The 24,030-nt window shown below is 38.3% G+C and overlaps 1 protein-coding gene across 1 annotated transcript in view; it reads right to left on the reverse strand.

The window, feature by feature from the left end:
- DNAH5 (dynein axonemal heavy chain 5) overlaps positions 1 to 24,030 on the reverse strand; it is a 272,686-nt gene that overhangs the window by 215,391 nt on the left and 33,265 nt on the right. Inside the window, exons 10-17 of the mRNA XM_058306977.1 lie at positions 22,525 to 22,647; positions 21,196 to 21,411; positions 18,116 to 18,223; positions 17,425 to 17,510; positions 16,650 to 16,971; positions 14,681 to 14,887; positions 7,670 to 7,841; positions 4,585 to 4,730 (exon numbers count right to left, since the gene is read on the reverse strand). Coding sequence (XP_058162960.1) covers positions 4,585 to 4,730; positions 7,670 to 7,841; positions 14,681 to 14,887; positions 16,650 to 16,971; positions 17,425 to 17,510; positions 18,116 to 18,223; positions 21,196 to 21,411; positions 22,525 to 22,647 — 1,380 coding nt within the window. The remainder of the gene's footprint in view (positions 1 to 4,584; positions 4,731 to 7,669; positions 7,842 to 14,680; positions 14,888 to 16,649; positions 16,972 to 17,424; positions 17,511 to 18,115; positions 18,224 to 21,195; positions 21,412 to 22,524; positions 22,648 to 24,030) is intronic.

Below are 24,030 nucleotides of genomic sequence, written 5' to 3' on the forward strand. Positions count from 1 at the left end.
ATAACAACTTCACTCTCAACTCAGTCCAATCCCTACCCCCAAATTAGAGACAGTTATGAAAAAGAGGTGTGTCAGATATTGAGAGAAAGATAAAGTGAGTTAGCACCATCAAGTGATAAATACAGCTCTGGCACAACTACTTGGGTCTAAATCTTAGCTCTGGAGGATTCTGGAAAATCCTTCAGGGCCTCAATTTCCCCATCTATAAAACAGTGGTCATGGTAGAATCTATTCCATGCTGTTGTGAGTATTCCCAATGGTAATGCATGTAAGTTGCTTGAAACAGTGTCTGGCAAATACTAAGTACTCAAGAAGTGTTTGTTACTATTATTGGTCAGCAAATCACATATAACTACAGAGGTTTATGTTTGCCAAGTTTGCTCATCTCATTTTACATAAATTAGTTCCTCATTCTCCGAGATCACTTAAAGTTCTGGACACATGGACCATAATGTAATTCCTAATTCTCTAAGCCAGCTTTCACAGGAAACCCCCAATGCTTAACTTTCTACAAGTTCTTTCCATCCTCTCAGTAAGACAAGCACATTATATTTTAAATCATAGAATTCTTCTATACGAGAGTGTTGGATGATGAGACTATTACCCTCTCAAAGGCCAATACAGTTCTAACATAATTTTTTAAATCCCTTAATTTTTATCTCTAAAAGAAAACACAATGATAAAAATGCAAGCAATACAGAAATTAATAAAGCAAATGCATAAGGGATGAGGATAGGGTAGTAATAGTTTCATCAAACAGTCCCCTTGCCAAAACAATACATTGACGCTGGTGCCTCGACACATCCTCCTTTATTTCAACAAGTAACCCCGAGGACAACACCCTAGACGCTGAAATCCACCAAAAGGGCCATATGAAACCCTGAGTAGACTCCTTCCGACTAATCAGCTTCAGCAGACCAGGAACCCTCTACCACTCCTGTTTTCTCCAAGTCTGTTCTCCCTTCCCTCCCTGGTTCATGACTCCTCATTTCAACCGTTCTTTTGTCACCATCCTTCTCTCCGTCACTCCCTCAGCCCTCCACAGGCCCCATGGAGAAAAAGCCCAACCCAGACGAACCAGGTGATCCCACTTCTCCCATCGCACACACAGATACATGGCACTGGGAATTCATGGTCTCCAAAAGCAGCTGGACCCCATACACAACCATAGTCACTTTCCTCTACCAGGCTCCAGAAGAGCTCCGTTCTCAAATCCCTGTGTTCTCAAATCTTTACACCATCTTCCCCCATCATACTCAGGAAATGACCTAGATTTCTATAGCGCAAAGCCAATGGAGACTGTTAAATAAAATAAACTGACTGCCTACACTGGCTTACTGGGACCAACCCTTTTCCTGAGACATAACAGGGACCTCCTACAGAGTTAAAATAAAAGTGGAACTTTTCATAAAAATGGGAGTGTACCCTGCAAAACTTGGAATTTAATCAACAATTGGAAGTGAATTGGTTTAGGTCCAATAGAGATAGCCTATCAGAAATAGTCAAATACACTCTAATAACCAATCTATGCTCATTCTTCATTTTGTATGACCCTCCTTTATAATAAGAAGCCTAAATGTCAACCAATTACTGTAAATTCTCTTTTGGAAATCCCCTAATTGTCTTTATAAGCTAATGTAACTTGTTAATTATTTTGAGACTCTTACTTCAATTTGAGCTGTCCTTGCTCAAGAAGTTTCTCCTTCAGTAAACTCCATATATTGATTACTATTGGTGCCTCAGTTTCTTTTGACAAGACTACAACATGGGGACTCACCCAGTTTCTTGACCCCACATCTTCCCCCAGGAGACACATATGTCTCCATCATCAATCCTTTTCATCAGTTTCAGTGAATGAAACATTTCCCCATCTACTCAGGAATAATCCCATAACCTGGATTCTGAATACAGCCTCTCCTGCTTCCCCCAGAGACCATGTTGTACCAACTACTCCATTTTTTTTGGTCTCTATTGATTTTCCCCCTCAACACATCATCATGCTCAATGTGCTTCAATTCTGCCTCTTCCACCAGCTACCGCAGCAGCACACTTATGCCTCAGGACCTTAGCACTTGATGTTTCCTCTGCCTAAAATGTTCACCCCCAAAGATTTTCATTTAACTTACTTCTTCACTTCCCCCTGTGCAAACACAATCAGAGATGGCATCTCTGACCCTAGGCATCAAGTAACAACTCTCTATTTCCCCATTGTCATCTTATTTTTTCTCCCATTCAACTTGTCACCACCTGACGTAGTATTAATTTATTGGGATTTTTTGTTTTTCTGTATCCTCATGTGAAAGTGAGCTCCATGAAAGCAGCAATTTTGTCTGTTTTGCTCAATGCTGTACTCCCAGCAATGGTTGGTGGTAGAAGTGCCACAAAGGCTCTTGAGTGAATAGGTAAATTATGATAAGTAAACAATCTCAAGGAAAATCACTCACTTATAATAGTAATCAAAAACTGAAAATTAAAATGGGATTCTGTGTTTTTGCCTATTAAGGTAAAATGTGTAAACTGTAATAAAAACAATATTGGTTGGAAGACAGTGAAATTCGTTCCACGGCATTGTTGAAAAAATGCTTTTGATAAGCACATTGGCATAAACATCAAGAGCCGTTAAATGAAGCCATACTCTTTGACCCAATAATCTCACTCTGGGGAGGAAAATAATCCTAAAAGGAAAAGAATGATACATAAATAAATTCATCAAATCACTTTTCAAAACAGTAAAAGTTTGGACACCATCTAAAAATCCAGCAATAAAGAACTGATAGTTAAGTGTGGTACAACATTTAACAGAATACTATACAGGGACCATTAAAATGGTGAGGAGGAAACCATGTGGAACCGGAAAAATATTTATTGAAAAAATTTTAACTGGGATAAAAAAAAAAACATTATTCAAATCCGCTGTATGTGCAATAGGTATCACAGCTTCATTAAAAAGTATATAGTTAGAAAATACACCCAAATTTCAACAATGATGGTATAAATTGATAAAAAGGTTACTTTTTTCTCATCTTTAAAATATCCTAAAATTCACTTCTGGATTTCATAGAAATGCATTTTTATAAAACAATCATTAGAATAGGGGAAATGTTAACACGATACAGCCAAATGATTTTTCAGAGAAGGAGAATATTAAAAATGAGCAGGAAGGACAAGGGGAAGTCAGTGAGTATGAGGAGAGGGAAGAATCAAAAAGTTCTAAAATGTAGAAATTAAACTTTGATTATGTAATAATGTGATACAAACTGAAGATCACCATATGTGCAGAAAAGGGCAAACATAGCAGGGCTGACACTGCTTGCAAGGTTGGTCCGTGGCTGGAGTCTGGTAACTTGAATTTCTGGAATGTTCCCTAGCTGATAAGGATCTCTGGCTGTGCCTGGACTGCTTGTGGAAGCAACGTGGCTGCTGCTGAACACCTGCCTTCCTTACAGCATCTGGAATTTTGGTACCTTCTAGACAGAGGGTGCTATGTGACCAGCCCCAGTAAAACCTTGGGAGCTGAGTCTCTTGTGGGGCACCCTGGGTAGAAATGTTGCAAACAGGTTACTGCATTTTTATGGCTGGTGACCGAGTAAGCTCAGTGTGATACCTCATGGGAGGGAGAGAGAACAAGGGGGCCTGCACGTGGCTCCCCTGTGTCTTTTTGTCCTTATGATCTAGCTGTGTTTCCTTCCTGCATCACTGTAATAATCCTTATCCATGAGTACAACCATGCACTGAGCTCCTCCTTTCTAGAAAAATGTTCTTGGGGATCCCTGACACACCATATTCTAATCATCATTGAAGAGTCCTTACTAACAGGATGTCTACTGGAAACATTGTAAATGACACTAAAATGACATTCCCAAAGGACAGCTTCATGGCACATCATTCCCACAATCTTAATCCTCGCACAGGAAAAGATGAGTCCCACTTTCAAATATGTTTGAGAAATAATGGGTTAAAGAAAAGCAAATGGATTATTTTCCAGAAGACCTTCTCAGAGCCTTTATTTTAATATTTGGTGTGCCCTGAATCTGTAAGGGGGGACACAGAGTACAGTTTTTACCTTAAGCTGTTTGTAAATGGACCTGCGTTGCCCAGCGTTCCTAAACAGCTCCAGAATTGTGTGCCAAAGAGCACCAGTTTAGAAAACGCTCTCTACAGAAGTGTTTAAATAAGAAACCCCAGTCAGGAGCTGCTTCAAAAAATTATTTGTTTGTTTGTTCTTGTTTTTGTTTTTTCAAACAATTGTTTTGTTCATTAAATTTAGCTGACCAGAAACTTGTCTGCAAAATAGCTATATTCTTTTAAAAATATGGTAAAATTAGAAATGCACTCCACGTAGTTTTCCTCCTATCAATCTGAAAAGAAGTGATTTATTCCTCACATCTGAGTGACCCCTTAGATACATTACTCTTCATTTTCAAATTATCATCAGAGGTTCAGCATTTGAACAGCATCTATCACAGAGCAATCACAGGCAGATTTTTTTAAAAGCTAATTTATGCTTCATAAAATGCCATTTCTTTATAGGAAAATGAATTACAAAAATATATTTTACAACACAAATATCAATCTTGTAATAACCTTTGTCATTTGGAGAAACTGCTCACAGGTAAGTGGTTCCTCCTCGGGGAGCTGGCAAAGAGGCGTGCTGCTCATCTCCTCTAGGGTGGCGTCGATGCGAAACTCGATCAAATCGTTGACTCTGTCAAGCAGCAACTCCAGGTCCTCTTTGGAAAACAAACAAGTGAGAAAAAGCCATGGAGTCAGCTCATGATTAAACTACAGTTGTGAAATCAGGATTAAGTTTCCTCAGATAAATTGTTTCACCCTTCATTTTCTCACACTCTTCTTTTAGGAGTGTCCCAGCTTTCTCTGCCTGCCCAACTCTGACTCCTGCATGGTGACTCGACTGCAATGCATCTAGGAGGCTGTCGCTGGATCTGCAGGTCTTACAGTGTTCCATCTCTGCGGGCACCGACTGGTCTACTCATGGGTCTTAGCTTCTTCTGGCACACAGTGTTGCATCCTTACATCATCAAACACTTATCCCAGTGCCTATTCCACCAATTCTTAGCCTCCTATAATTATATGGTTGTCTTATAATACATTTTATATTATTCACAAGTATTATTAAAGTGAAATTCTCCTAATTTTTCTTTCAATGTTACTATCATAAAATTCATTTTTAATTGTGTGGATGTAGGCCAACTGTGAGGAAAAGGCCAATTCTGAAGGAAACTAACAATAATTTTACATCAAAAATGAGAATGACAGTTAATGGATTTCCATCTAAGAGGCAGTACATTTTCAGTAGCTAACATAGAGCAAAAGTCTCTGTTTTTATAATACTGTTTCTCCTAGGAAATGAAGTTGAAATTTATTATGGAAAAGTCAATGTTACATACTTACGATGTATCAAAGATAAAAACACTTCCTTAAACACCTTTACATCCTAAAGAGTAACAGCCTAAGACTTTTCCGTCATTTTAAAGCTAATTATTAAAGCAGTTACTAACAATTCCAAATGGTTCTGCCTGGTAAGCATATTTACTAATAAGAGTGAGCCAACACTTGTATTTAAGTATGTACGCACAATAAAATTCTTTACTATTCCCAAAAATGACTCCATTTCTTATTGATGCTTCAAAGCATCTTCAAGAACATCTATGCATAGATTGCAAAAAACCATGTCCGTAGAGGTCTTGTGTGTTACTTTGAAGAGTAACCATTTCTCTCTTAAGCACACGACTCAAATAACCACCAAAAACAATAGGGTTGACTCACTCCAATTTAGCTGTGATAACCAATGATGAAGGTTTTATACATGTTCTAAGTACCTCCTTCTGGAATTTTAGCCAATTTCTCCTTGTTCTATTCCTGAGGAGATGTATTTTGGAAAGAATATTGGTTTAGAAGTGAGGAAACTGAATTCTTAACTCATCCTTACTGATTACATATACGTGACCTTAGAAGTTATTTTGCATCTTTGCATCTTAGTTTTCCAACCTTAAAATTGAGGGTCTTACTTAAGATTATTTCTACAATCTTCTTAGCCTCCTATAATTCTATGGTTGTTTGATAATACGTTGTACATTATTCAAGCTTCAAATCATGATAAGCCTAAAAGATATTCATACCCTCAGACCCCTTTGAAATCAGCTCCAAATCTGTAAAACAAAACAAAGTGAGGAGGGGAAGTTCAACCATAATTTTTCACTCCATCCCTCCCAATAGAGTACGTCCACAATATTCTTGAGTTCCTAGCACTTTGAAAAGGAAATAGCTGAAAACTTCTGAGCACTAAGATATTTGGAAGGTACAGTGAAAAGAAAAGCTACCGATACACCAATCTCTTGACAATTTAGGGCTAACAAAAAGACTTGGTACTTCTTAATAGCCACAAACACATGACCAAAGAGAAGAGTCTGAAGATAAAATAAAAGAGAGAAAGAAGTGAAGAAATCTATGAAAGGAGCATTACAAGAGGCATGTAAAAGGGAGGTCCAGGAAGGGGTGACCCAAAATGAACTGGTAGAAATCAAGGGATAGGAATAGTGTCAGGGAGGTAAAGACATGGAAAGAGATAAACTATAGAACAATTGCAATTATGAATCTATAAGTGTATAGGTGTCTTGTACACTCCCAACAGGGAGAAATACCTAAGAAGTATAAGAAACAGCCTGAATTTCAAGCACTTTGCACTCAGTTTGGAGAGAAAGATGGAACCATGCCAAATCATTAGAAGATGAATAAAATATAGAATCTCTGTATAAATACTGTAAACACAACAGCAGGTCATAGAGGAAGTTATCAGATGAGGAAGGAGAGTCAGAGTGGGCTTCTTGGTAATGGACTTCATCTGGGCTATAAAGAGTGGGGAGAATTGGGCCATGAGGAGGAGAAGGGGGAAGAATCTGGGTAGGAGAGCAGAATGGCTGTGTCTAAGTTTTCCTGAGAAAACCCTCTCTTCCCATGGCCCAAATTCTGTTCCATTGCCTACCACAGAAGATCTGCAGTGTCAATATGTTCTCCTAGAAGGTGGACAAGGACATCTGGGAAACGGCATGTACAAGAGCCCACTTTTGCAGAGACACTGACCATTGGCATATTAAAGGCTCTGAAAGGTCCTCTGGAAAAGAAATCTGCTTGACCTTGTTTAACCTGGATTTCCCATCTATTTGGGCACATGCCCCTTCTTCACAGCATGTGTATACACATTCCAGGGAATTGTATTTTATGGAATATACCACCTTATATATACTTTAAGGAGTATTATACATATTACTAAGGAAAAATATTTTTGTTCAAAATTTTCTTATATATCCTATTGTTCAGCACTCAACTTGTTCCAAACCTTCACATCATTCAAATCAAAGTCTCAAAATACACTAATCTATTAGTAAAAAAAGCTAGATGACTCCAATCATTTAAAGTCTAGTGTCTAATAATTGAATAAATAAAAATTTGTGATTAATCTTTCAGAAGAAAATTAAATAGTGAATATTTATAATTTCCATAAATTTTGGTAAAATTCCTAATGAAACAGCTTAAGAATAACACCCTTCATTTCATTATTTATATCACAATATTTATAAAAAATTATATAACAGATGTTAAAAACACAGCCTTTAAAGTTCAGAAACAGTGGCCATTTAGACAAACTCACTGATCTTTGCGAAAGAGTTTTCCAAATATTTCTCAATGTTCAGTGATGTCCAGTTCAGGGCAGTCAAGCCAGGTTGGAGAGTTTCATCCACTTGAGCCAAATGAGGGGCCATCAGTTGTTCAATGGTGGGAGGCATTTTTGACTTTACTCTCTGATATTCAGCAAGCATCATCTGCAATGAAAGGGGGGTTAAATAACCAATTAATATCTCATATTTTATGCAAAAATATTTCTTTTATTTTGGGTTAAGATGTAGGGTTCCATAGCGGCCTGGCATGTACAGTGGACAAAGCAGAATAAAAATGACAGAGTACATCTCCATAAGTATAAATTCCTAATCCAATAAAAGACAACTGAGGATAAAGAGAAAAGAATCCAAGAATGAGAGTTTCTCACCCCCTACCTAGCCTAAAAGAGGAGAAAAGTTCTGAGATCAAGTAACTTACCCAAACCATGTTACAACAAGTTAACATCCTGTGCATCACTAAACTCATTCATTTAACTTTGTAGGCTGGTGCCATGTGCTTCTTGGTCCCATGGGCACCTCCTGTGGACCATATTCATCACCCAAAGCATCTGAGTCACCAGAGGTCTACTTCATCCCATTGCTGGGATTACAGGCTGACTCTTGGTGCAGGACTCAATTGTTACATAAATCAGACAAAGATGAGCCCCATTTATTGGTCCCTATCTTGTTTACTTCTTCATAGCAGGCTAGGACCATTAGTCCAAAAGGCTGCCAGCACCAAATTCAAATTCTTACACATCCAATTATTTTAAATATAGCTCAAATGAGCAAATTCTTAGCCATTTAGAGTCTGCCTGCTTTTGCATACCCCTCAAAACTGCACCTAACATCTGCTCATCTTAGATAAGACAAACCCTGAAGCTATACAATACCCCAACCCACAGCTGCCCTTCAGAGCTCTGACCCAGACACTCTCCATTACGCTGCTGAGCAACATCGCCTAAGTCACCAGACACATCGGTCCACTCTGATTCTAGTCTCCTCTGGTGTTCCCTTGCCTTGTTCCTGGGTATGGTCTTGCACCACTGCCTCTGGAAAATCCCCAGCTGAGAGGGACCTCCCCTTCCAATAGCCACCTAAATGAAGCTTGTTATGTGCTCCTTCCATCTCTTGGTCAAATCTTTTTCTTGGTAATCCCCAAATCCTCCAATTCACCACACCAAAGCACACAAGCCTCGACTAGGAGAGAGTCAAGAACCACTGAGATCAACTAGCATCAGGGCTTTAAATACCATCCACATGACAAAGGCATTTAAATTTATGTCTGCATCCCAGATCTCACTCCTGAGGTCTAGATTCATATAGCAACGCCTACACAATATCCTCACTTTAATATCTAATAGACATTTCAAACTTGACATGTCCAAACCTAGGTGTTCTTCTCCCAAAACCTTCTCTGCCCACTGTGTCTTCCACTTCACTTGATGCAACTCCATCCTTCCAGTCACTCAAGTCAAGACTTGGAGTCAGCCTTGACTCCTCTCTTTCTCACATCCATCAGGATATCCCATTTGCTTTATCCTCCAAAGCGGCCTTTTATCTGACATTCTTACCTTATCCACTGCTACCACCATCATGGGCTCTCAACTAAATTACTGGAATGGCCTACCTTGTCTCCCAGCTTCTACTCTTGCCTACTACAGTCAATGCTTAACTTAGTAGCAAGAGTGCTTCTTTCAAAAGGTAACAATGTTGCTATGGGGGAAGGAGTGGGGGGAGGGGGATGGGGGGTATATGGGGACCTCATATTTTTTTAATGTAATATTTTAAAAATGAATAAAGACCAAAAAAAAGGTAAGTCAGATCATGGCATACTTCTGCTTAAAGAGCCCCATGGCTTCACACCTCACTCAGTGCAAGTATCTATGCTGGTATACAAAACTCTACCCAATCTGGTCCCCATTACTTCTTTGATCTCAACTCCAGTCTCTCTTCCCCACTCTAACCTACTCCGGCCCCACTGTCTTCCTCAGCCTCAGCAAAGGAAGGCTTTAATTACTCAGGTGTTTCTTTCTCTACGACCCCTATCCTGACTACCAATTTAAGTTTGTAAACCACTACCAAGAACCACTGACATCCTCTATCCTCCTTGCCCTGCTCTATTTTTTCATAAAATCTATCATCTTTTAGTAGACTATAATTTACTTGTTAATATCTGTCTTACCAAACTCAAATATACTTTCTACAAGGACAAGGATTTTGTACTCTTTGTTCATTGTGCCTAAAACATTACCTGCCACATAGTATGTGATTAATATTTAATAATTAAATAATTATTAGCAAAAAGCATTTTTGACCAGAAACTCATGGACTCTGGGCCTCCTTTGAAATTTACCTGCTGCATAATGTTGAACTGTGTCGGTATTTTGTTCATATATTATCATTTCTAAATAAGCCTAATAGTACGTCCAGTTTATCTCTCAAGGTAATGTCCATATTAATATTCATTAATCAGCGGAGCAGATGTGGCTCAAGTAGCTGGGCACCACATGGGAGGTCCCGGGTTTGTTTCCCAGTGCCTCCCAAACAACAAGAAAAACAAACAACAAGCAAAAAAAAAAAAACAAACGCAAATCAGGTTTGCTGATGTGGCTCAGTGGTTGAGCACTGGTTTCTCACATATGAGGTCCCAGGTACAATCCCCAGCCCAGATACTATAAAAAAAAATTTTTTTCATTACTATAAGAATGTAAGTTCATTATATTTCATTAACTATAAGAAAATAAGAAAATAAGGGCTTAAAACACTTATTTTATTTAAAATAAGTGTTTTAAGCCCTGGTTTTTAATATAAATGATGGTATTATCTTGTCACTAGATCAATGTTTCCCAAAGTGCTTTCCTGAAGAACTAGCCCCAAGAGATTCTACTGGGGAAAAAAAAAGTCCCTACATAGATAATTTTGGAGAACACTGTATACATTATCCCCCTCCTTAGACAAGGACAATTCATCTCTTCATCTCCACCAAGGAACCAGACATGAGAGTGAGGCCAGACCTTCCACACAGAACATCTGCTCGGTGCATACCATTAAATATCCTTAGCCAGTGCCGTAGGGAACAGAAGAACCACTTAGCCAAGTCCTACACAATGTTTTTTCTATAAAACCACGAGGATAATATTGGGAATTGTAGCAGTTTGATACAGTTATGAATTCCAAAACTAGATATTGGATTATGTTTGTAAACTGGTCTGTTCCTCTAGGTGTATTAGATTGTCTTAACCTCAGCAGTTTCACTTTTCCATTAAATTATGATTAGGCTTTGATGGGCCACATCAATAGGATGTTGAGTCCTCACCTCCTTGGTATGCAGGTCACAGAGAAAACCACATGGCAGAGGAGGGAGGTTAGACTTTTGGATGCTGGAGACCCAGAAAGTAAATAAACAGGAGAAGAATACAGAGGAATAGAGACGGCTCCATAGACACGGCAGAGGCCCCAGAAAGAGAGAGAGCCTGATAATCTACAGTTGACGTTGTGGAGAGACCAGAGCAGCTGAGCCTGGAGAGGAATAAGCCTGGGAGATAGATGAGATCTATTCCAGCCTACAGCTGATATTGGAAGAAGCTGGGACCACAGAGCCTTAAGAGGAAGAGGGAGGCTGAACCCTTGCAGACATCATCCACCATCTTGCATCAACACATGGCAACACTCAGTGAGAAAGTACCTTTTATGGTACCTTGAATTGGACTATTTAGGGTCTTATGACTGTAAGCTTCTACCCCAAATAAATACCCTTTATAAACCTAACAGAGACCTGGTACTTTGCATTAGCACCCATCTGGCTAATACAAGAATGTATAACAATGGTTTGGAAGAGATGAGGGTTGTGGTTAATAACATAAATACAGAAATGTTCTACTACAGGGCATTAAGAATGTGGTGATACATGGGAAAAATAAAACTAATGTAATTTACAGACTATAGTTAACAATCTTGTAATGTTTTTGTAGTAAAAACAAAGTTGGGACTATATTAATTCTAAAGGTAAAAAAAAAAGAATATGGGGTTTGGTTTTGTGAGATGTGAATACGATTAAGGATGTTTTTCTCTTCACTTTTTTTCATTAATAGGGAGACTTTGACTATGTCATTTAACTAATCTGAGTTCATCTATGTATCTTTCTGAACACTAGAGAAACAATTGAGTTAGAAATTGGAATTCGATGAGAAAAAAGTGCCTGAAAAAGAACTTTTTAGGAGTAATGTCTCCATAACTTCTCGAGATGCCTTCTTCTGTTCTTTCAATTTTATGAATTTGAAATAAAGTTGTTAATAAATAAATAAATAAAATTTTTAAAAATTATGAGATGTAATCAAATGATTGTTGCTTTAAGTTGCTGCATTTTGGATTTGTTTGTTACATGCAACTGATCACTAGAAAAACTCTGGAAAAAATCATCACCAGTAATTTGTATATGCTTATAAATATTATTTTCTTAATAAAAAATAGTATTTTCTTTGTAAATGTAGATTGATAAAGCAATTTTCCTAACATGCAAGGAAAGTTGAGAAGAAAATATCTACATGCTGATCAGTATTCCATGAGTCAGTATTTTCAGAATATCTGGCTATTGCCAATATTAACTTTTTAGTAAAACAAGGTATAGTGGGAAAACAGTAGACTAGTAATCTGGGTTCAGGATCTATTTCCATCCCTTCCTAGCTATGAGACCTTGACTAATTCACTCCCTGAGCCTCAGTTTTGTCATCTATAAAATAAAATAATAGTATTCTGTCCCACCTACAAAACATGTTTGTGGAGAAGATCAAAGGAGACAATGAACATAAAAAGGAAGCACCATGCAAACAGGTGGCCCTATTGGTATGGTCATATAATGTCAACCACCAAAAAAATTTAACCATTTCCATGTTGTCAGATATCATGGCTGCTCCTCTGAAGCTCAGCCTCTGGGCAGCATTTGTCACTGGTGACCAGTCCCTCTCCCAAGAGGCACTTCTTACCCTTACTTCTCAGTTGGCCTGGGTGGCCATAACAAAGTACCACAGACTGGTGAGCTTAAACAAGGTGAATTTATTGTCTAATAGTTTTAGGGACTAGAAGTCAAAATCAAGGTGTTGTTAGGGCTGTGTTTTCTCTCAAGTCTGAAGGTTCTGGTGGTGGCTTGCCAACAGTCTATAACTCAAGTTCTATTGCCATCCCCTGGCCTTCTTCGCTCCTTCTGTCTCCTACCCCTCCTAGTATTGTGCCCCATTTCATCAGCTTATAAGGACTCCAGCCAAAATGGATTAAAATCTTCCCTGATTCAGTTCAGTCTCATCTTACCAGGATCTTGAAAATCCTATTTAGAAATGAGTTCACATTCATAGGATCAGGGGTTAGAACTTGACCGTGTCTTTGTGGGGGACATTATTCAATCCATAACTCAAGCAAATGACTTTAAATAGAAACTACATTCTGACATCTTCCAAAAAGTATGCCTCCACCCCTGACTTCTCCATTGAAATTCAAACTTACATACCCAGCTGCGTGGATGACATCTCCATTCGGATGTCTAAAATCATCTTATACTTAGTACAGGTACTATTGACTCCCTTCTGCCCCTCCCTCTCCCTCCAAAATAAACTCATTCCAGTCTTTTCTGTCTCCATAAGTGGAACTTCCACTCATGGCCACTGCGTATTATTGCACAAGATACACAGACCACAACCTCCACAGTAACACATTGTAACACTACTCCAACCCATTGAGTTGCTGACACTAAAAACAAAGGAATTATCCTTGAATTCTCTCTTAACCTACCTGTTGGCATAACTCTCTACTTCTCTGACCTACCTGTGCCATCCCATTTCAAACTGCCATCATCTCCATCCTAAACCAGTTCAATAGGTGCAAACTAACTTCTCACTGACACTTCTGTCCCCTTAAAATCCATTCTCCAGCCCAGCAGCAAGAGTGATTTTTATTATAAAAACAGATCATGGCTTTCCTCCTGCTCAACATCCTTGAACATCTTCTTGTTTTACTCAAAATAAGACCTAGACCAACTGTGACCTCTGCGACCCATCTGGCCTGGCGCCTGATAACCCTCCAGCCCTATCCTGTGGTTCCTCCGTGACTCACTCCTCTCCAGGCATCCTGGCCACTTCCTGTTCCTTGAACATGTCACACCTCAGGTAACCCCAGCTTAAAATTTCGGAAGAATCTCCAAGTCTCCCTGCCTGGAACGGTGCCTGTATATGTTCACCTGGATGGTCCTTCACAGTCTTCAAGTCTCAGCTCGACTGTCTCTCAAGAGAGGGTTCTGCCCACTCAGTCTAAAGTATCTCTTTCATGTTACTCAGTCTCTCTCTTCATAATTCTTATCAATAGATGGAACTTATTTACTTTTGTTGCATTTTAATTTTTGACTTATCCCTAGAATGTGAATATCATGAGAATGGGGACCTTCCCAGTCTTGTTTACTGCTGATCCCACCTACTAAAGTAATGCATGAAACACAGGAGGCACTCCATAAATAATTGGTGAACTGATAATTGAGTTAAGAAAATATTAAAGGAGAAAATTAACTCAACATGGGCACTGCCATTTTCCTTGCTCTAAAATATGGTACACAGAAATAAATTTTTCTTTTCTCCTGCTATAAAGGTCATTAGTAGGACTATTGGTAAGATTTCAATAGGGCTTGAGGGTTAAATAATGGTATTGAATCAATGTTTTTTTATATCAGTAATTGTTCAGTGGTTATGTAACAGAATGTCCTTGTTCATTCAGGATATATACACTGAAGTTTTTACAGGTAAAGGAACATCATGTCTACAACTTATTCTCAAAGAGTTTTAAAAAATTATAATAATACAGAGAGAAATGATAAACAAATATGGTAAAATGCTAACACTTGGGGAATCGGATAGCAGCAAATGGGAATTTTTTGTACTGTTTTCGCAACTTCTGTAAATATGAAATATTTCATATGCTTTCTGGAACCAGTCAGGAGGGGATAAAAAAGAAAAGTGTTCTACCTTCATGTTACTGAAGTTCTTTTTGTATATATCCCTTTTTTGGAAGAAGGCAGCTGCAAATGGAGAGACTTCCAGACCCATCTGTGACATGCACTCTATTTCTCTAAATAAAGTTATTATCTGAGGATCAAAATTTACAAATAATTCTCCTGTGCCTGGTGCCTTCACCAATAAAGAAGCCTCAAGTCCTATGTGAACGTCTTCAATCTGTAAGAAGAAATCAGCATTATTCCTATTAGAAAGTTCAGTACATATAAGGCATATGTAGCTCAGCCATTACTGAGAAGGAAAAATTTTAAGTGCTCTTCCATGGAGTTGAGTGTCACTAATTAAAGCCAGTGGGCTCACTCATTTTTCTCTTAAGTTCACTTTCAGAAAAGGGCCTTCATGTTCTAGGAAGTGATCTTGCATGGTCAGGACAATAAAATGCTGGAGTCATGATACTGTCACATCTGATAGGTAAGTAGACACTCCAGTAGCGGTGACTTTTCAAAAGCCATTTAGCTCTACTTTTATGACAACTCATCAAATTCATCAAAATTACTAAACTCAGTTATCCTGAAGAGCAATGAGTACAACTTTGGTGAACATCACTGGTACTGACCCAGAGACCAAAGGTTGAATGTGAAAACTGAGCTATCAGTCTGAGAGACCTTAAGAGGCTGCATTTTATCCTCCAAAATACTTCCTGCCAATCTACAAAGAAATGCAAGTATTGGGAGAATACAAAATATAATAACAACTTGATTAACCACTAATACAGTCAAAGGCAATTTAAGATTTTGTTTAAAAGACATATTGGTATTCACTGACACAGTCAAGATCCGAAAACCTTACTGGTGAAAGAAAGAAAAAGAGAAGGGAGGGAGGGAGAGGGGGAGAGAAAGGGGGAGGGAAAGAAGGGGGGGAGGTAAGAAGGGAAGAAAGAAGGAAGAAGGAAATGAAGAAACAAAAGAAACAAGGGAAATGAGAAAGGAATCCTAACCAACCAGGTGAGGAAGTAATAAGCAGGATCTTCTCAGTTTAGAGTTTATAAAGTAAATAAAATTGGGTTTCTTTTGTCTGGTTCATGTTTTGTTTGTTTTGTTTTTTGAAATTAACAATTGTCTTTCTTTGTGGACATACTGCAGTCTTTGACTGACTACCTACATTCAACCAAATCTCAAAACCAACTTTCTAAGGGAATAATGCTAACAAATGGTAGAGGAGGGAAGTGGGTGTGGCTCAAGTGATAAAGCCTCTGCCTACCATATGGGAGGACCCAGATTCGATCCCTGGGGTCTCCTGGTGAAAAAGAAGAGAAAACGTGCCTGCATGGCAGGCCAAGTGCTCACGTGGTGAGCCAAGTGCCCACGTGGCAAGCTAAGTGCCCATGCGAGTACCCACGTGACGAGCTGGGTGCCCACATGAGTGCCCATGTGGTGAGCTGAGTGCCCACGTGAGTGCCTGCATGGTGAGTCAGTGCCAACACAGAGTCAGTGCCCGCACAGTGGGCCAAGTGCCCACACAGGTGCCCACATGGCAAGTCGAGTGCCCGCGTGGTGAGCCGAGTGTCCACGTGAGTGCCCACATGGCAAGCCAAGTGCTGCGCAGCAAGCTGAGTGTCCGTGCAGTGAGCCAGTGCCCGCACAAGTGAGTCACACAGCAAGATATCAACGCAACAAAAGAAAGACAAAGCCGGGAGTCAAGGTGAAGCACAGGAGAGACCAGGAACTGAGGTGGCGCAGCTGACAGGGACCCTGTCTCCACATCAGAGGTCCCCAGGATTGAATCCCAGTGAATCCTAGAGGAAGAAGACGAGAAGACAAAAAGAGAAATAGATACAGAAGGTCACACAGCAAACGGACACAGACAGCAAAAACAGCAAGGCGGGGGGAGAGGGGGGGAGAAAAAAAATGCAAGAGGAGAAGGATTCCCCGTTGATCTGACAATGGAGACCTCTCTGATGAGCACAAGCTGAGCTGCTCACTTGTTGAAGCCACGCCCTGTGGTAGAGAACCTCAAACTCCAGGAGGACCTTGGCCATCCGGTTGTAACTGCGAATGACAGGTTTGGCTTCGGCAGTCCGTAGCACAGATGGGTGCTGCTGGAAAAGCTGCATCGGTTGCTGAATTCTGTGGAAGAGCTGACGGGCCCACAAAATTTTCCCAGCAATGGGAGGCTGGTGTCGAGCCAAAGGAGGATCATACTTGTCCTTGGTATACAGCTTTGAAATCATGTCAATGTCAGCCCCATAGTTCTCAAAGATAAGCCGGTATTTGTCATCAACGCCAAGATTAGGTATATTCAATCTGATTTTAAAAATAATTAAAGACTCTAATTAATGGGAAGATAGCTAACAATCTCATTTATTAGGTTTTAAGATTTATGCCATTTCTGGAAGACAATGAGGTATCTGAGTGGTATATTAAATATATCAAAATAGTAGTGAACCTTAAAATCTAGGCAAAATTAGTAACTTGGTGAGAATGTTTCCAATTATTTGAACATTAGGAAATATTATTATAGGAAGTTACAAGGTACTTCAAAGCTCAGAGTATGCTCCATTTGAAGAAATAAAACAAACTTAAAAACTGAATAAAAACTGTGAAGAGCTTAAAAACTGACTTTGGGACGGAGATTGTCAAGCTCAGATTTTTCTTTCCATTAGAATATGATATAATAATAATAACATAAGCTAACTATGTTCATATTACTCCAATGTTTAAAAATAAAATTTAGGGGGGAAAAATTCACACTTTTACCTTTCAAATTTCTTTAACATAGTTAGAGCTTGGTTTGTGTTTTGAATCTTTTCAAATGTAACATCCATGAACTTCTGCAATTCATTCTAAAAAAGAATAAAATCTGATTATGAGCAATGGATTAGCCTTAACAACATGATAAAAGAACTCCCCATTCTCTACACATTTAACATAGGACAAAACATAACAGAAAGTTTCATGTGCATCTGAGCTTAAAAGAAAGATAAATGTTCACAGAAAGAAACAGAGACTTGCAGGCAGAGCAGTGGCGGGGGCTGACTCCAAGACCAGCCCCAGGGGCACTGGGGCAGACACTGTTAACCTCCTCATAAATCCCCTTTGGTCATGATCACTGTTATAAAGTAACAAACAATGGAAACAAATTTCTACATTCCAATAACACTACAATGTTTCACAGAAGATGAAAGTTAACTTTCCAAGAACTAAGGTGGAAGACATGCAGAAGAATGTGATTACCCATCATTATCCAAAGCTATATTTATGACTCTTTAATCCATGAAAGAGAAGCCTCAATTATTCATCTCAGATCACAAAACGTAGGCTGAGGCTGCTATCATTACCTCAATGATGAAGACATCTTTCCTTCTGAATGCATAATGATTAGCAGCAATATACAGAAAGGAAAAAATAAACGTGCCACTGTCAATGGGAATTTTATTATATAACCTACATGAAGGTCATTAATCTGCCTGCAAAACTCTTCATAATCCTGGTCAAAATCCGTCTTCCGCTGGTCTAAGAAATTATATTCCTTTTTCTTTACGGTTGCAACAATTCCCTGAAATATTATGAAAGAAATAAGACAATATTTCAGTAGTCTTGCCTTAATTAAATAAAATCCTTAGATGTGATATAGCACCTGTACAATCAACCATTCTCATAAAAAAATCAATTTAAAGGAAACCTATTCCTTTAATTTTCACGTTGCCTAGGACTAGTTACAAGCAGTATAATATTGTCCTACTGTATTCAAAGAAATCACTTGGAAAGCAATTTTATGAGGTTTTATGTATTTTTATAGAAATGATCAAATAAAAACATTTCAGATGTGGTTTTCATTTTATCAGTTTCCTTAAAATTTTCTTGTTAATCACACCTGAAAACAATAATAAGAATAAAAAGCCCAGAGTAGCTTTTACTAAAATATCTTTTCATGAAAAGTTTAAATCATCACAGAAAATAAATAAGACTTTAACGAACACAAAGAACTTAGGAAGAAAATAGTTATGTTAGAATATTTAATGATGAAATATCTTCCGAGCCTCAAATGTTTTAACTGAAATGTCAAACCACATCTACCCTTAAAGAATCTCTAGAATTAACTGCTTCCTACTACCCTGCAAAGCTGCAGTCTGTGGTTATGAAAGTACAAATTAGGCTATTCATCTCCTCGAAAATACTACTGTCATAAGTTTTGTTTGTCCCGAATAATGAGCTATAAAGCTCTGTGATCATTCTTAACCAGGCACTAAGCCCTTCTCAAACTAAGGTGGCCATGTTGTTGACAGAGGCATAGAATTTTTATGAAGAATATTGGGCCTCCTCTCACAGTCTCTTCTTCAAAGTCATTTCCATTTAAATATCAATTCAAATCTTTCAACAGAGAAAAGGATATAAACTGAATAGCTTCTTGAATCAAATCTACTGGTTAAAACATTGTACACTTTCATGCTATGTAACTACAAATTAGTTCTTCTAGTTAGAGATTGTATGTATATAATGCTATCCACAGTTTTGCATAAAATGTGTGAAAGAAGTATGGAAAAACTGCACTACTACATTTTAACAAAAAGGTCTGGGGGCCTTAGGAAATCTTGCTCTATGACTAGATTTAATGATCACTTAAGAGTATCAAGTTTAAAAAATGAAATAATCATGACCTTTGAAACAACTCATCAAACTCGATCTACTTACTCATTTACGTGACAGATATTTATTGCACACAAAATATATTCCAGTAAACACTGAAGATACAGGAGTGAACAAAACAACGGATAAGGAACTTACATACTTGGTGGGGAGGGGGTCATATGTAATAAGTCACAAATAAATGAAGGTCATAATTTCAGACAAAGGTAAAAATGGGTAATATGACAGAGTGATTGGGATGAAGCAGATCAGGGAAAACTTCATTGAAAGGGCCATTATACTAAGATCTAAGAAAATCATGTGATATCCAGAGACAAAATTTTCCAGGAAAAAAAAAGGCTCTGCAAGGCATAAGGTGGACTGAGTTAACCTATGCTGTGTCCAACAGGTACCAGGTGGGAGGAGAAGAGCAGAAGAGGAGACCAGGGAAAGGGGAAGCAGGGTTAGAAATGGAAGCACCTGACAGCCATTGAGGAGCCTGAATTTCAATTCTGGGGATGCCAATCTGAGCTTGTAACATTGGCACTAACACCAGAAAAAATCTCTTTATGCTTTGATGTGCCAGTTCCATTTTTATCTCACTATCCTCTGATACATTCACTTTAACCAATATTTCTCTTTAAATACTTTCAAAGCCATTTCTCTTCCCAGTAATGTTATTAGGTTAGAACAATCTTTATCTGCATTTAGATGTATTATTCAACTTCTCATTCAAAAATAAACTTGAAATTTTATTTTTGTATGTATTTTAGTGTGCTCCAAGAAAATAAATAATGACTTGAATAAAGCAGGTATAGGAATTCTGAAAGTCCAAAATGGAAATGAAATGGATGTATCCCTCCTTTTGTCTTCAAAGAACGGTCATTTTTCAAAGTACAGATTATCCGCCTTGCAGATTGTACACAGTGCACCTAAAATTTTCTTGCCATGTAAAGAATGTCTTTCCCTTTTCTCTCCAAAACCTGGAGTCTATTCAGGAAATGAAAAAGATTCATTTGGCCTAAACTGTTTGAGTATAAAAATTAATTTGTGGCAGTAAATTATAGAATCCTATGGTGGTTTGCAGCTATGTGTACCCCAGAAAGAATGTTCCTAAAGTTAATCCATTCCTGTGGATGTAAACCCATTGCAAGTAGGACATTTTGATGAGGCTACTTTAGTTAAGGTGTGACCCAGCTCATTCAGGATGGGTTTTAATCCCCTTACTGGAATCCTTTACAGATGGAATGAAGACAGAGACTGAAGCAAGCTGAAACCAGTGAAACCTGGAAGAGAAGGGAGAAAACAGCAGACACTGCCACATGCTTGCCATGGGGCAAAGGAGCCAAAGATCACCAGCAGCCAGTTTTGGGGAAGAAAGCATCAACATTGTGATACCTTGGTTAGGATATTTTCTCAGTTTCAAACTAATTCCCATTGTTTAAGCCAATCCATTTCATGACAGCTGCTTTCAGCAGCCTAGGAATAGATCCTTTTTCAAAATCAAGTACAAAAATAATTTTTTAAGTTTTAGAATCACTGTCCCCAAACAAGGAAAAAACTACTATATCCACATTGAGAATGAAAAATACATTGCTTATACACTGAAAATTGCACATTTTTCTTATGATACTAATGAAAATTCTTTTTCCTAACAGTGGTTAATTTTAGATGATCAGGAAGCCACTCTCATAGCCAAACATCAGTAAAAAACAAATGAGTACCATTACAAAATTGTCAAATAAATCTAATTTCTTTATTGTTAAAGGGCCATTAGATTATATTGTAAGTTATAGACTATACATTTCTCTCTTCTTTTGGTTGTAAGCATTCAAAATACATTTGCATAAAACATTTTTAATTATGGATAAGGGTAATATAATTAGTTTCAAACTACAATACCTGATATTTAGCCACCATGTTTTCCAGTCCTTCAATTTTAGAATCTTGTAGGACTGAATATGTTGCGAAGGTTGTAAAGATGTCTATTATCTTGGCAAGGCGTCGGTGGAATGTTTCAAATTTTCCAAAAATATACATCTCACTAAATTCAAACTGTTTTTCACTTGGATTTTGTTTAAGCTTTTGTTTTGTCTTGTGAAAGCAATGCTGGTATTCCTTAAAACAAAAACCGCAATATAAGAATGGAAGCTTATTCTTTTAAAGCAAAGCAACAGGTTTGGAAGCCCTTTCGCAGTCCCCTGCCTTTGCATTGCCTCATCCATCAGCCTGGAATGTCATCACACCCCATTCTTTCTAGCAAACTCTTAACTATTCATGCGCCAATTCAAAAGTGACATCTTCCCACCTTGAGCCCGCTGTGTTAATAATAGCCTCACTATAACGTGCTGTAATTGATCTGTTTGTGTCTATCTCTCCATTCATCCATAAGATGCTTGAGTAAAAAAATAAATAATAAAAATTTAAAAACCTTATCTTAGTCATCTTTGTATCACCAGCAACTAGCAAAGTGCTAGACACATAGTAGTTCCTCAAAGTGGGTGGAGAAAGTGAATAAATTTCCTGGGAAGATTAATTAACAATTTTCTGAACAGTAAAGCATCGCTGTTCTTTTTATGTGTAACAGTTTGATATGGTTATGAATTCCAAAAATAGATATTGGGTTATGTTTGTAATCTGCTCTGTACCTGGGCATGATTGAGTTATGATTAGGGCTTTGACTGGGCTAGTCATTAGGACATGGAGTCCCCGTCCCTTTGTGGTTGTGGACTCACAGATAAAAGGCATGGCAAAGAACAGAGTTGAGGGTTCTTAGTGTTCAATTTTGATGCTGAAGCCTTAAGCTGGAGCCCCGGTGAGAGAGACAGAGCCGTTCACCTGATAGTCTACAGCTGACTGTGTGGAGAGAGGCAAAGCCTAGAGAGCCTCGTAGTCTACAGCTGACCTTGTGGAGAAAACAGAGGAGCTGAGCCCAGAGGAACCCAGGAAGCCTGAACCCTCACAGACGTCGGCAGCCATCTTGCTCCAACACGTGGAAATAGACTTTGGTGAGGGAAGTACCTTATGCTTTATGGCCTGGTATCTGTAAGCTCCTACCCCAAATAAATACCCTTTATAAAAACCAAACAATTTCTGGTATTTTGCATCAGTACCCTTTTGGCTGACTAATACAATATGATAGATAATTGTTAAATGTTTTAAGACTGCATCTATAAAATTGCATTAAAATAATAAAATAGTATTTCAATGTATTACTAAGCTGACCATTACCTGTTTAAGTTTAATTGCAGATGATAATTTTTCCACAACAACATCCTGTGGCTGGTTCCATATGGACGCAGTTCCATTGTTGGTGATATAGGCTTTACATGCAGATATCATTTGATTTGTCACCTGCAGTTTTCCAAAAAGATGATGTTAAGTACATCAAATAGGAATAGACTATAACTTGGGCTAGAGCGTTCCTAACTCTTCTACCTCTCAGAGTCCATCTGAGAGAGGACTCCAGGAATGCCCATAGCTGCAGAAGGACAAAGAAACCACAAACGACTGGGAGAAAGGGCTGAGGATGGAATCAATGGAAAAGCTAAAGCAACAAGGCCCCTGAAGAGGCCAGGCCCAAGGAGGAGCGCCAGGCTGGAAGATAAGGAGAGCGTGGAGGAAAAGGCAGAGAGACTGGCAGAACTGCTATTTTGCCTTGCCATGTGTCGTGAGTCCAGTATCCAGCAGCCAACCTTCGGTAAGACAGCATCTCTGATGATGCCTTGATTTGGACATTTTCAGTCTCAGAACTGTAAGATTTTACCCCAAATAAATTCCCGTTACAAAAGTCAATCCATTTCTGGTGTTTTACCTTAGCAGCCCTGTCACAAACTAAAACAGTCCACTCTCTGTGAACCTGTTCTTTGGATTTATTTTTTTCCATCAAAACTATGACCAAGCCCAAAAGGACATAATGTCCGGACTATGCAGAGGAAAAGGTATCAGTGAAAGAAGATTAGCCACGTGCTGATAAATGTTGAATTTTAATGATGCATGGGGGTTCACTATACATTTCTCTCTTCTTTTGTACCTGTTTCAAAATTTCCATAATGAAAGATGTTTTTTTCATTAGATAAAGATGGTTTCATAATTTTATTCAAAAAAAAGCTTCCCAAATAATATGCATGAACCTAGAATAATAAAGCAAATTGAATTTTGAGTCTCACCTACCCAACAGATATTCCCCATGAACTTAATATATAATTTTATAATGTGAAGAGGTGGGGGTAGGATCTTACGGGTTTCCCTTCTTTTGACATGAACTACCTACACTTAAGCAGAAGGAAGAGTTTCCCCTTGAGCTTTCAAGGCTGTGTTCCAAGAATAATTATGTTTCCTACTAATACAGTTGTATTCAGAGCATACATCCTGATGAGTCCAAAGTTCCTCTAATTTAATGCAACATTTTACATTTTTGCTTAGGTAATGACAAAGTCATTTACTTCATTTACTTTTTAGAGACTGTCTCAGTGGGAACAGCAACAGTGCTAACCATAAACACAAGTTAGGGCATAACGTTTAAACATCCTTATGGTTTCTGGCGGAATGACTATAATTGTTTTATAGACTACTGCAACATTGCTGGTGGCTTTTATTACCATGATTACGTTTCTAATAACACCAAGTAAACAACTGTGGCATCAAATAAATTTGCAACAGTGGCATATAAAATATGAAACAGGAAACAACCAGTTATTATAGCTTTCCTCATTAAAATTTGGCCAATTGGAATAA

Source organism: Dasypus novemcinctus, chromosome 2 (assembly GCF_030445035.2).
Source record: "Dasypus novemcinctus isolate mDasNov1 chromosome 2, mDasNov1.1.hap2, whole genome shotgun sequence".
Lineage (NCBI taxonomy): Eukaryota > Metazoa > Chordata > Mammalia > Cingulata > Dasypodidae > Dasypus > Dasypus novemcinctus.